We start from the raw sequence: 15,863 nt of genomic DNA, 5'->3' as shown, positions 1-15,863 counted from the left end.
AATCACTGTCTTCATATATTGCCTTGTCCTCAGATCCATCTATGGCATTTGAAATGCTACAAGCACTGTATAAGAGCACCCAGTTTGCCTGACCAGGTGGTGGCGCAGTGGATAGAGCGTCGAACTCGGATAAGGAGGACCCAGGTTTGAGACCCCGAGGTCGCCAGTTTGAGAGCAGGCTCATCTGGTTTGAGCAAAGCTCATCAGCTTGGACCCAAGGTCACTGGTTTGAGCAAGGGGCTCCTCGGTCTGCAGAAGGCCCACAGTCAAGGCACATATGAGAAAGCAATCAGTGAACAACTAATGTGTTGCAATGAAAAACTGATAATTGATGCTTCTCATCTCTCTCCATTTCTGTCTGTGACCATCTGTCCCTCTCTATGACTCTCTCAAAAAAAAAAAGAGCACCCAGTTTTTAAACCCCAAAATTTTCAAAAAAGAGTGAGTCTTACACATGGGGAAATAACGTAACCAAGAGATGAAATCGGCTTTCTCTAAAAGAAGCACAGGCACAGTGTCAAAACACCAAAACAGTTTTACTTGAAATTAAGGATATGTTAAATGTAATTTAATTCACATATGTACTATGTTTAGTGCTCATATGCTACACAATGGTTCATAGTAAATCTGGAGTAAACCTAGTCTGTTTAAATCTAAGATGTCACTTCAGTTACGGCCTTATGTAATGTGGTTAACCCCTGTTAAGCCTTAATATTTTCATGTGTAAAATAAAGACTACTCAATTATTGCGTTGTTTTAGGAATTAAATGAAACACTTAGTATCATGCCTAGAAGACATTTTGAACAGTCAATAAAAGTTCTTATGGCCCTGGCCACTTGGCTAAGTGGATAGAGCGTCAGCCCAGCATATAGAGGGTTCAATCCCGGTCAGGGGGTCAGGACACACCTAAAAGTGCCATCTGCTCCTCTTACGCTCCCACTCTCCTTTCTCTTTTCCCCTCTTGCAGCCAGTGGCTTGACTGGTTTGAGTGTGGCCCCGGGCACTGAGGATAGCTCAGTTGATTCGAGCATCTGCCCCAGATGGGTGCTGCCCAGTAAGTCCTGGTCCCGGCGCATGCAGGAGTCTGTCTATCTCCCGTAATCTCACTTAGAAAAAAATACTCTTATGGCTGCATAGCTCAGGTGGTTAGAGCTTTATCCCAATACACAAGGTTGTGAGTTCTATCCTTTGTCAGGACACATATAGGAGGTAACCAATGAATGCATGAATAAAGTGGAACAAATCAATGTTTCCTTCTCTCCCTAAAATCAACAAATTTTTTTTAAAAAGTTTAGTTTCATCCAACCCCTGCTCTGAAAAAGCTCATCATGGGGCTAGCAAGAGCTGTTACAAAGTTATAATGAACAGAGTATAGGAAAGCAGAAAATAGCTCAATTTGAGAGTACTTTCCCAAAGTGAGTCTTAAGACTTTTAGTTTTTGGCCCTGGATGGTTGGCTCAGTGGTAGAGCGTCAGCCTGGCGTGCAGGAGTCCCAGGTTCGATTCCCAGCGAGGGTACACAAGAGAAGCGCCCATCTGCTTCTCCACCCCTCCCCCTCTCCTTCCTCTCTGTCTCTCTCTTCCCCTCCCACAGCCAAGGCTTCATTGGAGCAAAGTTTGCCAAGGCGCTGGGGACGGCTCTATGGCCTCTGCCTCAGGCGCTAGAATGGCTCTGGTCGCAACAGAGCAACAACCCAGATGGGCATGCCGGGTGGATCCCGGTCAGGCGCATGCAGGAGTCTGTCTGACTGCCTCCCTGTTTCCACCTTCAGAAAAATACAAAAAAACAATAATAATAAATAAAAAATACAAAAAAGACTTTTAGTTTTCAAATGACCCTGAAAAAAATGTAGAGAAAATCATCCTTTTATATTTATAAAATAAATGTTTGATGATTTTCTCTACATTTTATCTGTTTTTAAAATATTAACTAATTTCTAGGGGAAAATACATACAGTAAAATACTAGGTTTAACTCAAGTATCACTCAGTAATGTTCATTGATTACTCACCTCTAAATTCTCCATTGGCATGGATCACCTTAAGTTTCAAATACATGATTAAAAACTTAAATACCTATTTCTTATGAAATGGAGAAATGATAGAGGTAGAAAAATTAACGAGAAGGGAAATTGTTTCAAAGTCACTAATGTGAAAAAGAAATTGTATGTCCTGAAATGTCATGATTTTAGTACTAAGTGAAATGTGTGTAAGCCCCCTTCCTTAATTACTGTCAAAGAATTACAGTAAATGCACTTATTTCCCAAAACTGATACTAATTATAAATTTTATGAAAAATTCAAAAATCTTCAACCCAAATGTGGGCATTCTCCAAAAATAGATGGACTAATATTGATGAATAAATCAGAACAGAGAAAACTAAAGCCCAAAACACACAGAAGGCTGTGAGGGCTGTCAGCTGTCCTCAGCTAACGCCAGAAAACTGTGTCTAAACAATGCACAATTAGTCTGGGAAGAAACACTAGAGGAGGATTTAAGTCAGGAAAAGAAATCAGCACAGCCCTGGCCGGTTGGCTCAGCGGTAGAGCGTCGGCCTAGCGTGCGGAGGACCCAGGTTCGATTCCCGGCCAGGGCACACAGGAGAAGCGCCCATTTGCTTCTCCACCCCTACGCCGCGCTTTCCCTCTCTGTCTCTCTCTTCCCCTCCCGCAGCCAAGGCTCCATTGGAGCAAAGATGGCCCGGGCGCTGGGGATGGCTCTGTGGCCTCTGCCCCAGGCGCTAGAGTGGCTCTGGTCGCAACAAGGCGACGCCCAGGATGGGCAGAGCATCGCCCCCTGGTGGGCAGAGCGTCGCCCCTGGTGGGCGTGCCGGGTGGATCCCGGTCGGGCGCATGCGGGAGTCTGTCTGACTGTCTCTCCCTGTTTCCAGCTTCAGAAAAAAAAAAAAAATGTAAAAAAAAAAAAAAAAAAAGAAATCAGCACAAACCTTGTGAAAACACCACACTAAGACCTGAAGGAGGGAAAGGAGGAGGGAAGAGAATCAGAAAGAAGGGAGCAGATATAGAAGGAAGGAAAGGAGGAGGGAAAAGAATCAGAAAGAAGGGAGCAGATATAGAAGGAAGGGGGAAATGCACTTTCTGCCCAGCTCACTAAACACACACACACTCTCTCTCTCTCTATTTCTTTTAAAGAGACACAAAGAGAGTCAGAGAGAGGGACAGACAGACAGGAACAAAGAGAAATAAGCATCAATCATCAGTTTTTCATTGCGACACCTTAGTTGTTCATTGATTGCCTTCTCATATGTGCCTTGACTGTGGGCCTTCAGCAGACTGAGTGACACCTTCCTTGAGCCAGCGACCTTGGGTCCAAGCTGGTGAGCTTTGCTCAAACTAGATGAGCCCGCGCTCAAACTGGCAACCTCAGGGTCTCGAACCTGGGTCCTCCACATCCAAGTTCGATGCTCTATCCACTGCGCGACCGCCTGGTCAGGTATCTTTCTCTCTCCTTCTCTCCCTCTCTTTCTCTCTGTATAGTGAGGTCTAGTATTCAAGGGAAAACCCTTTGAGCAAGTGGACTTGTATTAACCAGTACAAATCTACATTCAAATACCTGGCCAACCTTGAGAAAAATCAAAGAGTAGGAAAGAGAAAGACCAGGATAAAGAAACGAATAAAGTGATCCTAAGAAGAACAAATAATAACAGTCCACATCAAACAAAACATCTCAAATACTATGCTAAAAGTTTTAATGGGCATCTTCATTTAAAAGAGACAAAATAAGCCACAGTTTTGTACTGTAGCAGTATCATAGCCAACGAGGTTTATCCGAGGCGCAATTATTGCTAATTGAAAAAAACTGCTACTATGAAAAATGGAAAGACCAGAGAACCACTAGAAGATCCTAGAAATTAAATACAGTTAATAGAATAAAAATTTTATCAGAAGGGCTGAATATCAGATTGGGTATGACTGAAGACCGTCTTATGAAAATAAAGTAAAAGAAATCTCCCAATATTTCAGTACTTATATATTGAATTGTTCGACAAGCAGAGACAATGGCAAATGATAATTTAAGAAAAAAAACCCTTTCAATGAAATAAAGATTTGAGATTGAAGATTACAGTGGGCAAAAAGATGAAATTTATTTTTTTGTTTATTTTATTGATACTAGAAAAAGGAAGGGGGACAAAGAGAGAAATAGGAACATCAATCTGATCCTGTATGTGCCCTGACTGGGAATCAAACAGGCAACTTCTGCATTTCAGAATGATGCTCTAGCCCAGTGGTAGTCAATCTAGTCCCTACCGCCCACTAGTGGGTGTTCCAGCTTTCATGGTGGGCAGTAGCGGAGCAACCAAAGTATAAATAAAAAGATAGATTTAACTATAGTAAGTTGTTCTAAGTAAACTGGAGGGAAAAAAATGGTCTTAACGGGAAGGTAAAGAAACCCCAGCATGAGTGCAGTCACAGGCATTGAAAACAATTAGTAGTCTAAATTAGAGCGATGTCAGAGAATCGAGTAAAGAAACGTCTTCAAAAACAACAAACTCTATTTATTACTATATTGCAAAATTTAAAAAATTTGGTAAGGATAGGCTTTTAGTGACATTAAGAAAAACAATAGCCTGACAGGCGGTGGCGCAGTGAATACAGCATTGAACTGGGATGAGGAGGAAGACCCTGGGGTCGCCAGCCTGAGCACAGGCTCATCTGGTTTGAGGAAAAGCTCACCAGCTTGGACCCAAGGTTGCTGGCTTAAGCAAGGGGTCACTCGGTCTGCTGAAGGCCCGCGGTCAAGGCAAATATGAGAAAGCAATCAATGAACAACTAAGGTGTCACAATGAAAAACTAATGATTGATGCTTCTCATCTCTCTCCATTCCTGTCTGTCTGTCCCTATCTATCCGTCTCTTTGACTCTCTCTGTCTCTGTAAAAAAAAGAAGAAAAAAGAAAAACAATAGCCCTGGCCGGGTGGCATGATTGGTTAGAGTTTTGTCCTGAAGCGCAGAGGTTGCCGCTTGGATCCCTGGTCAGAGCACATACAGGAGCAAATCAAACTTCCTCTCTCCCTCTCTCCCCCTACCTCCCTCCTTCTCTCTCTTCCCCCCTTCAGCTCTCACTAAAATCATTTTAAGAGAAAGAATTTAAACTTGCAAGAAAAACTACAGAAAACTAAATTTTCTAATTATTTTCAACAATTTATAGAATGATAAAGAAAACAGTCTCACTTGATCTTGACATTCTTCAAGTAAAACAACTTTTAACTACCACAGGATTTACTATAAACCCAATTATAATACTTGGGTTTATATAATACTATTGATACAATCAATAGTATCATTCCTAGTAGCAATACTATTTATTGGTTTTCATTTTTTAGAATTTTAATTGGTTAAAAAATCCAAAACACTGTTCAAGTAAATGGAGACAAAAGCGAGAGAGGTATAAAGTCGCTGAGGGCACAGGTTTCCTTAGGTGACATGATGGTGCATCATGGAACGTAGCTGAAGTTGGTGGTTCAAAAGATAAAGAACTAAGAACAGTTAAAGCTATAAAAGAACTTCCAAAAAACCCATCAGCACAGCTACAATTCATAATAACAAAACCCAGAAAGTAGAAGGAACAGTTGGTGGTATAGGTATGTAAAAATTCCTCAACATTCATGACAGGAAGTAAAAGAGACACTGTGTCAAACAGATATATCAAGAAATGTAAGCATATTATTTTAAATTCCGATGGTAGTCACAGAAATAAATTGTTTTAAATTAGTTTAATTGTTTAAAAAGATTATCTCTGGGGAATGGTAAAAGATGAGCACATTTTTACATTTTGAGTTCTATTGATTTATGGTGTTAGAGAAAGATTTTTACTACGTATGCATATTATTCATAATTTTTTTAAATGTTACATTTTGAAATGGTGGAAATTTCCTAAAATGTTAAATTGTTACTGCTAGAATTTTTGGCTAGACCACACAATATCCTTACACGTTATCGCTAATGACTCCAGACGATGAGGATAACTCAGAACCCAGATCTTCCAACAGTTTAAATGTTCATACTCTCTGATCCACCAGGTTTACTGTTTGAAGATTATCCTAAAGGAAAATGTATATGAGTGGAACAACTATAAAGTACACAACTGTGTTTTAGCAAAAACCTCTTGCAAATCCTAAATATCTTAAGACTGGGGTAGTAGATGGTATGGAAAGATGACCGTTATATACTGTGTCATTACAGAAGTAAACAACAAAAGAATATATGTAGTATAATCCCATTTCATGTAGTTTTTCATTTTTTTTATGCACAAGAACTGTAGAAACATACACACCAAACTATTAACAGAATTATAACAACCTCTAAATGTGAGCCTGAAAAAGTGAAAAAGATGCTGACTTTTTACATGTAATTGTTTGAACTTTTTATGATTACCTTTGTAAAAAGTAAAAAATTCTTCAGAGAACAGCTTCAACATTAATCCCACCCGATTCTTTCCTTACCTTTCCACCCCTCCGTTCCCCTGGAACGCACCATAGAGCTCAGCCTCCCAAATGATATACAGTAGAAATGTGAGAGTCCAAACCTTACCACTCTCTCCAAATCTTACTTCGATGCGATACACACAATACATCTGATGAAAAAATGCATCTAAATGTTGCATTTGGTCTTCAGCTTGGTTGGTTAGGGAATGATGCTGCTAGTGAAGCCAAGGTGTGAGCCATATAGATCATTAGCTGATAATGCGGTCAGCCTGCTTTGTTATTTATCATGTCACCTTCCTAGTGACAAGATGTAGAAAGACCAAACTAAATCCATTTTAAGTAGCAGAAACACTTCTTAAAGGATACGTACTGAGAGTAGGTTTCGTCTCATGGTTATATTCTGAAGAACACACTTGTGTATGTGTAAGACCACAGCTTACACATTTCTTTGTCAGTAAACCACACACAAATCACTAACTTATGTCCTCAATGTTCCCCAAGGCAAGAATGCTGTTTAGCCGGTGTCCACAGCAAGGCTGCAGACTGTGCTCTGTGGTAGTGGTGTGATATCAGGTGTGCGGCGCCATGAAGTCCCCCCCCAGTCTCTGGTCTTTAGTTCTCATCTTCAACCATCACACTAGACACAAAATCAAAATAATGTGGCAGAGTGAAGACGTCTCAACCTGAACTGTGCTCAAAGACTGTTGTTTTTACACTACTCATTTTCAGAAAAGGCAACAATAAAAGGAGACAAAGAATAAAGAAAAACAGAACACATAAAGACTTACAATGTGCCCACAGTTAGTTATAGAAATCGCTCTTACAGTGAATTATTTAATTTTTATCTAACTTAAAATGTCTATTAAAATGTCAAATCAACAATCCACACAACATATATCATTTTGTAAGCCTTTATATTTTTCCAAGTTATCATAAACTTAGTAAAAGTAGCAATTAAAAGAAAATTCTGCTATAAATTTAGAGTTCTTCAGTATATCTTACACACATCAGATAAGAATTTACCTGACTAGAATTAAAAACAAAAAACAGACAAAAAAACAGCCAGCAGTTCTCAGGAAAGATTCAAATATATTACCTATTCAAAAACAAAGAAGCAAGCAACCAAACAAAGGAAAGGAACAGTAGTCTGGGAGCAGTGCACAGGAAATGGGGAGAGTGACATATTGCCTCCAGGTATACTGTGGTTCTGAGATGACAGGGAAAGTGTAGAAATATGAGGACTTAAAGTTTTAAAAATAAATCATAGTTCCATTTATGTTATTTATTTAAATGTGGCTTATAATACAATTAAATTTATTCTTAGGTTTTATCCTAAATCTAAGAATCACTACTGGAAATAAGATAATTATATCTAAATGCCCCATCACCGTTTTTAAAAAAAATTTATTTACTTTAGTGAGAAGAGAGAGGGAGAGAGAGAGAGAGAGAGGGAGAGAGAGAGAGAGAGGGAGAGAGAGGGGGAGAGAGAGAGAGAGAGAGAGAGAGAGAAGGAGGAGAGGAGCAGGAAGCATCAACTCCCACATGTGCCCTGCCCAAGCAAACTCAAGGTTTCAAACTGGTGGCCTCAGCATTCCAGGTTGACGCTTTTTTAAAAAAATACATTTCTTTTAAGATTTTATTTATTCATTTGAGAGGAGAGCGAGAGAGAGAGGGAGAGAGAGAGAGAGGAGACATAAGCAGGGAGGAGCAGGAAGCATCAGCTCCCATATGTGCCTTGACCTGGTAAGCCCAGGGTTTCGAACCGGCGACCAGTGTTCCAGGTCAATGTTTTATCCACTGTGCCACCACAGGTCAGGCCTCATTCTAACTCTTAGTCTAGTATTAATAAATAAGCTCCTCTTCAGTAAACCCTTTATACCATTCCTAATCACTGCCAACCTCTTCTTAAGTCAACTTAAATATGATACTTTCTCTACACCCTCCATGCTTTTGAGCATCTTTCCTTGCAAGGATTACAGACTGGGCTTCATGCCGGCAACATGTGCAGTGCCTTCTTCTGTGCACTCCTGGAACCCTCACAAAAACCCTGAGAAGTAGGTACCATCAGCCCTATGTTACAGAGAAGGAGACACAAACTGGGAAAGACTGACTTGGCTAGTGGCTGAACTGGGATTCAGAGCCAAACCAGCTGACTTGTAAATGAGTAATGTTTCAAGCAGCCCAAAAGATAAACAAACCCAAGTAAAGTAGAAACTATGACTGTACCTAGAATTTTGGAACAGCTGGAGAAAAGGTTCAGTAATAGTAATAATGTCTTCTTCATAGTCATTTAACCATTGTAAACAGAAATTACACTAATCCATTATCATTAAAAATACACAAACCATAATATACTTAGCCCTTTTTATAGAAAAAAGTTACATATTACATACTTACAGTCATTGACTCTGAAAAGACATAATAAACTGTACTATTCCCCATAAATCCTTCCGGTGAGTGGAAAGTTATAAAGAAGACATAAATAAAAATCCAGTGGTTATAGTAAATAATAAGAGTGAATTCTGTGGTGTGTATAAAAGTGGACTGTGGCCCAGAGATTTAGGTTCACAATACGAAACCTTATCCAGGCACTTAAACCAAGAGAATATATACCCAAAACCTACGTGCCTAAATTACACGAAGATACATTCTGGCATTCACACATAATTTAGTCACAGATAAAAATGGTTATAGTAAGTTCCCTACCAATCTTGAAAACTGTGGTAACTTTGGAATGCCTTTTCCATGCAAATATATATATGCGGTACTCAGTAAATAAAATCTAAATGACAGAGTGTTTAAAATCTAACATGAACACGTATTTCTGTGTAAAATGGTCTTTAAAAGAAAAACTATTCTGAAAATTATCATTCATAGTTTGGTCCAAATCAACAATATTCTAATGCTACTGCTGCTCCACTAAAAGCACCAATATATATAAACCTATGCAATCTACATTCTTCTTAAAGGTTTTCAAGCTTCTCGAAAACATTCAAAGCTATCATGAAGCTGTAAAGACTTAAACAACAAAACATGCTAACATTTATTTCTATATGCAAGTTCTACAGACTAATGGCAGAACCAGTACTGCATAAAGAGAGGGTTTGTTGACACTGCGTCCTGTCTAATAGAGCTGGACATTTTGAATTCCCATTCCACGGGACATTATCCAAAATGCACTAGACTTTTAAAAAGTACGCAGGTTAAGTCTTAACTATGAATCCAACTTTTCTAGTTTTAAAGCTTAACCAAATGATAAAAAAGTATTAAGTATATTCAGTATTAATGAGAATGCCCACAATTTATTATTCAAAGTGGAGATACAATAGAAAACCCTATCTTGCAGTTTACTAAGAGACAAATTTTGTTCTGAAGACCTTCATATTTTACAGGTGTCTCCAGACTGGCATGAGCAGATGCTCCAAAAATATCTTATTTTTAAAAGTTACCATTTTTTAAGTCACGAAACTATTTCATTAATCATAGATACTATTCTCTGAACTATAATACAATAATGTAGGCCTGCCCAGCCGGTGGTGCAGTGGATAGAGCATCAGACCCAGGTTCCAAACCCTGAGGTCACTGGCTTGAGCATGGGATCATAGACAAGATCTCATCATCACCAGCTTGAGCCCAAAGGTCACTGGCTTGAGCCCAAGGTTGCTGGCTTCAGCAAGGGGTCACTGGCTCAGCTGGAGCCCCCAGTCAAGGCATGTATGAGAAAGCAATCAATGAACAACTAAGGTGCAACATGGAGAATTGATGCTTCTCATCTTTCTCTCTTCCTGTCTGTCCCTCTGTCTCTTATTTCTTAAAAATAACATGTTCACATTTTATCCACTAACCACACCTAGTCAGCTGGAAACTGCTATGTGTGGCATGCTTCCCAATCACCATTTTATAAAAACATAACTGTCAGTATTGCTGCAAACTGTCCCAGCAGCATACCTGATATGTCACTATTACTAAATCTTCACCTACCCAGCTGGTTCCTTCATAGTGGAAAAATCAGTTGGATTGAAATGCTTAAAAAAAAGAAAAAGAAAAAAAAGCTAGCCCTTGACCTCTGAAAACTAATTTGATGCTCAGAGGTAAGCCTCGACATTATGACAAAACTGATCTGACATGTACAGCTACACTCTTACATTTTGTTATCGTACTGGAGAATCTCACTAAACAGCAAATTCAGTCGCTGAAACCTGCAGAAGACAAAATCAAGGTCACAACACAACTCAATACCAAACACTACCTTTATGCTAAATTACCGACAGTGCTTACTTCCTTGTACCTTCCACCATATTAACCAAAGCCAAATCCTGTCATATAATCTTTATTGAACACCCTGTTACTAAGACACTCTAGGGTTGCCTATGATCTCTGACTTTCCTGCAGCAAGTAATAAATTGAAATTGTCCAGCTATATGTGTGTTCCTGGTTGTCTTTGACTGAAGAGCACTGACATTTGTGAATGCTAATTATGAAATAGAATAAAGATTAAATGTTTAGGATTACAACATGAATAATCTCTCAAAATGCATGTAGAGGGCAGCTTTGGATGGTTTTGGTATAAAGTTTCTTCCACTTCTCATTTAATGTCAAGATTGTGCTTAAAACATGTGGAAAAGTTCAAAGTAAAAAGCATTACTGACAACCATAGTGAAACTTGTTAAGGCATAAAAAGAAGTCTATCTGGGTCTGTCAGGGCTAGCCCGTTTCTGTTCAGTGTCCTGTGCACATGCCTTACAAGCAACAGAACCATGAGTCTGACTTCCAGCATAAAAATTGAATGGATCGCAGCAGTTACTATTAATACTGGAACAGCCGCAATTGGTTATCTAGTTTACAAAAGATTTTATGTTAAAGAGCTTCGCACAAATCTATGGTAAACCTTCAAATTCAGAAAGACAATCCCAAGGTTGTACATGCATTTGACACGGAGAATTTGGGAGATAAAGCTGTGTACTGCCATTGTTGGAGGTCCAAAAACTCCCCATTCTGTGAAGGAGCTCCCACAAAACACAACAAAGAAACTAGAGACAACGTGGGACCTCTGATCATCAAGAGAAAAGAAACTTAAATCAACAGTTCTGATGCTGCAAACAAACTTGTCCTGCTTGTTTAATTAGAATGACTACCACTTTTATCTAGTTCACCTTTTCTGGGTTCTAGATGTGGTATATTGCAAACTGCAGCTTTCATAATCATGGTATTTGCCTTACTTGTTGAACCATCATGGTGCACATTTGTTTAAACAAAGAAAAGAAAAAAGTGAAAGCAACCTTATGGCCTGTGGGTTATTTTGGTCTGGTAAAGGATCAATTTCTTTACATTTAATATAACTGCTTCAGAATATACTTTGTATGTTGAAGTTATTAAGTTATTCTTAAAAAAACAAAAAAAGTCTATCTGGCCAAGCTGATTAGCAGACTGAGCAGGAGCTCATCAAGAATCATTTCAGCCTGACCAGGCGGTGGTGCAGTGGAGAGCGTCGGACTGGGATGCGGAGGACCCAGGTTCAAGACCCCGAGGTTGCCACCTTGAGCGCGGGCTCATCTGGTTTGAGCAAAGCTCACCAGCTTGGACCCAAGTTCACTGGCTCAAGCAAGGGGTTACTAACTTGGTCTGCTGAAGGCCCACGGTCAAGGCACATATGAGAAAGCAATCAATGAACAACTAAGGTGTCGCAATGAAAAACTAATGATTGATTCTTCTCATCTCTCTGTTCCTGTCTGTCTGTCCCTATCTCTCTCTCTCTCTGACTCTCTCTGTAAAAAAAAAAAAAAAAAAAAAAAAGTCATTTCAGCCAGACCAGACAGTGGTGCAGTGGATAGAGCGTCGGACTGGGATGCAGAGGACCCAGGTTTGAGACCCTGAGGTCACCAGCTTAAGCACGGGCTCATCTGGTTTGAGCAAAGCTCACCAGCTTGGACCCAAGGTTACTGGCTTGAGCAAGGGGTTACTCAGTCAGCTGTAGCCCCACGGTCAAGGCACATATGAGAAAGCTATCAATAAACAACTAAGATGCCACAACGAAAAACTGATGATTGATGCTTCTCATCTCTCTGCGTTCCTGTCTGTCCCTATCTAACCCTGTCTCTGACTCTCGTTCTGCTCTGTAAAAAAAAAAAAAAGTCATTTCAATTGAAGGTGTGCTCAGGTGTCTGGACTACACCCAGATTCACAAGAATTTATAAATAAAAACTTCAGGAAAACACCATATAATAATAAAACCAAAATATAAGGAAAAGGTAAAAGAAGGCTGTACCTCTTCTAACAACAGTGCTTAACAACAGCATTTATGATATAGCTAAATAGGTAAGCTATAAGAAAATAAAGCAAAATTTTCAAATGTACTTTCACTGAAAAAAAGTTTTTTAATGTTCAAAGCCTTCCACTTTGTTATTTTTCTACTAATCACAACCAGACAGAGGTTTAAAAAAAAAGGATGCTGACACAAGTTTCTACAGCACAAACAAATCCATAGACAATAAAATAAGCATTTTGTCAAAAAAATTTTTTTAAACACAGAAATTAAGAACTAGAAGTTTTGCCCTGGCTGGATAACTCAGTTGGTTAGAGCATCATCTCACTATGTAAAAGTTGTTGGTGCAATCCCCAGTCAGGGTACATACAGAAATAGAGTGATGTTTCTGTCTCTCTTGCCTTTCCTCTCTCTTTAAAATCAATAAATTCTTTTAAAAATGTAAAAAAGAACTAGAAGTCTTGATGAACCTGAGGGGAACAATTAAAAAAAAACACCCTGTCTCCACCAAATAAAAGTCAGAAATATCTTTTTAATTATCAACTATAAAATCAGCTTTTAAAATACCTTGGGAGTCTGACCAGACAGCAGTGCAGTGGATAATCAGCCTGGGATGCAGAAGGACCAAGGTTCAAAACCCTAAGGTTGCTGGCTTGAGTGTGGGATCACAGACATGATCCCATGATCGCTGGCTTGAGCCCAAAGGTCACTCACTGGCTTGAGCAAGGGTCACTGGCTCAGCTGGAGCCTCCGGTCAAGGCACATATGAGAAGCAATCAATGAACAACTATGGTGCTGCAACTATGAGTTGATGCTTGTCATCTCTCTCCCTTCCTCTCTCTAAAAAAAAAACAATTTTGGAAAAAATTCACCAATTACCTCCTGGTCTGTGGTAGTGCAGTGAACAGAGTATTGACCTGGAATGCTGAGGTCATCAGTTTGAAACCCTGGGGTTGCCCTGTCAAGGCTCATACAAGCAAGAAATAAACAACTAAAGTAAAGCAACTATGAGTTGATACTTCTTGCTCCCCATCCCCTATAAAATCTAAAGAAAAAAAATCACCCATTACCTACCTTCAAGATAAAACTGGAAGATTTTAATGTGAAAGGGTGCAGATCAGACACAGGGGAAGTATTTACCCATTTGGCCCTGGCCAGGTAGCTCAGTTGGTTAGACTATCGTGGTCTCATTTTTCAGTCAGAGCACATACAAGAATCAACCAGTGACAACATGAGTAAGTGGAATAAGTAAATGTTTCCTCTCTCTCTCAGAATCAATATATTAAAAAAACTTAAGTATATGCCTTTTCCCCAAGTACAAACTGTATCCTTTCTGGCCCTGGGAGAAAAAAGTTTGGAGCTTTAGTCTGAGATCCCAAATATGAAGGTCACTGTCTTCAAAAGCACATCATTTGTTAGGAGCCTACATGTGTGAAAGTTTGGTTGACAGAGAAAGCATCTTCATCACCAGTAGCCTCTATCTTTGTAGCACAGAAAGTGTTGCATATATTACAAGCTGATTTGTCTTGTTAAGAGAGGCATTACAACTTAATCAAGCATCAAAATCATAACTTCAGTGTAACAATGAAAGCCACTTTTAAAAAAATATTTAAGAACTTATTCAAAGATAATATATATTATACCAAGTACTATTTGTGTAATGTATCATAGGAAAAAGAAGTCTGTGGTCACCCTGAGTCCATGTGATGAATGAGGCAGTAACAGATTACAGGAAAAGGGGCTATATATTCACACATCACATTTTATAGAAGATTTATTTCTTTTCACCTGATTTTGTATTATAGTATTAAAAGTAATCCAGTATGAAGGCTGATCTTTCCAAGTAAATCTGACCTCCTCTGCACATCTAATTTTTTTAAGAAATGCAGATATCTTGCCTGGTAACTCTATGCACGTTTATTTAAATGTGATTCTAAAATAATGATAAAGGAAAACCACAATGTTGATAAATCTCCTTTTTTTAAACTTTATTTTTTATAATGTTTATTTATTTTGTGACAGAGACAGAGATGAGAAACACTTCGTTGTGGCACCTTAGTTGTTCATTGATTGCTTTCTCATATGTGCCTCGACCGTGGGCCTTCAGCAGATTGAGTAACCTCTTGCTCGAGCCAACGACCTTGGTCCAAGCTGGTGAGCTTTGCTCAAACCAGATGAGCCCACACTCAAGCTGGCGACCTCGGGGTCTCAAACCTGGGTCCTCCACATCCCAGTCCGACGTTCTATCCACTGCGCAACCGCCTGATCAAGCTTGACAAATATTTCCCTTTATTGTCTAGATCTCAATAATAGTGCTAACCTTTATCTATCAGTGGTTTTCAACTGCCAGTCCATAGACCAGTGCCAGTCCACAAAAGAGTTAACCACCTTGATGTTATATGAATATTACAGTCTTTAATTACTGGGTTAACTCTTTTGTGGACCAGTACCCCATTTCTGGCAGACCAGCGATTGAAAACCACGGCTCTACATGTTGTCAGTCCTGGCACACCTCCTAAAGGCCAACCCTCCTGTCACACAGGAATCCTTCCAGTGCCTGCCCGCTCATGGGCACCACTCTCCACAGCTCCTCACCAGAACTGTGTCATTATCTCACTTCCTGACTGTGGGAAGGCAGAAATGTTCTCTTCTGTTTTATTTTTTAAAGGCCCAAAACATAAAGGAAAAAACTTGTTAAAACAGGTAATTCAGAAAGTTTAAATATTTTATGGTAGCTGACTTCATCATTCTTTTTTGTTGTTGTTTTTATTGTATTTTTCTGAAACTGGAAACGGGAAGGCAGGCACAGACAGACTCCCGCAAGCGCCCGACCAAGATCCACCTGGCACGCCCACCAGGGAGCGATGCTCTGCCCATCTGGGGCGTCGCTCTGCTGCAACCAGAGCCATTCCAGCGCCTGAGGCAGAGGCCACAGAGCCATCCTCAGCAACTGGGCCAACCCTGCTCCAATGGAGCCCTGGCTGCGGGAGGGGAAGAGAGAGACAGAGAGGAAGGAGAAGGGGAGGGGTGGAGAAGCATATGGGCACTTCTCCTGTGTGCCTTGGCCAGGAATTGAACCCGGGACTCCTGCACGCCAGGCCGACACTCTACCACTGAGCCAACCGGCCAGGGCTGATTTCATCATTTCTTTGCTAGAA

At 39.8% G+C, this 15,863-nt stretch overlaps 1 protein-coding gene and 2 pseudogenes across 5 annotated transcripts in view; 2 read left to right on the top strand and 1 right to left on the bottom strand.

The window, feature by feature from the left end:
• WDR33 (WD repeat domain 33) overlaps nucleotides 1–15,863 on the bottom strand; it is a 130,512-nt gene that overhangs the window by 51,509 nt on the left and 63,140 nt on the right. The window contains exon 8 of one of the 5 annotated variants that reach the window (XM_066232999.1): nucleotides 5,749–6,059. The exons of the other annotated variants lie outside the window; for them this stretch is intronic. Coding sequence (XP_066089096.1) covers nucleotides 6,055–6,059 — 5 coding nt within the window. The 3' untranslated portion in view covers nucleotides 5,749–6,054. Of the gene's footprint in view, nucleotides 1–5,748; nucleotides 6,060–15,863 lie in introns of those variants that run through there. 5 annotated transcript variants of the gene reach the window in all.
• Nucleotides 3,748–3,828, top strand: LOC136307063 (U4 spliceosomal RNA; annotated as a pseudogene).
• Nucleotides 11,201–11,745, top strand: LOC136306358 (CDGSH iron-sulfur domain-containing protein 1 pseudogene; annotated as a pseudogene).

The sequence above is a fragment of the Saccopteryx bilineata genome, chromosome 5 (assembly GCF_036850765.1).
Source record: "Saccopteryx bilineata isolate mSacBil1 chromosome 5, mSacBil1_pri_phased_curated, whole genome shotgun sequence".
Lineage (NCBI taxonomy): Eukaryota > Metazoa > Chordata > Mammalia > Chiroptera > Emballonuridae > Saccopteryx > Saccopteryx bilineata.
The sequence above is the reverse complement of the archived record's forward strand: the minus strand, read 5'-3'. Positions and strand labels throughout refer to the sequence as shown.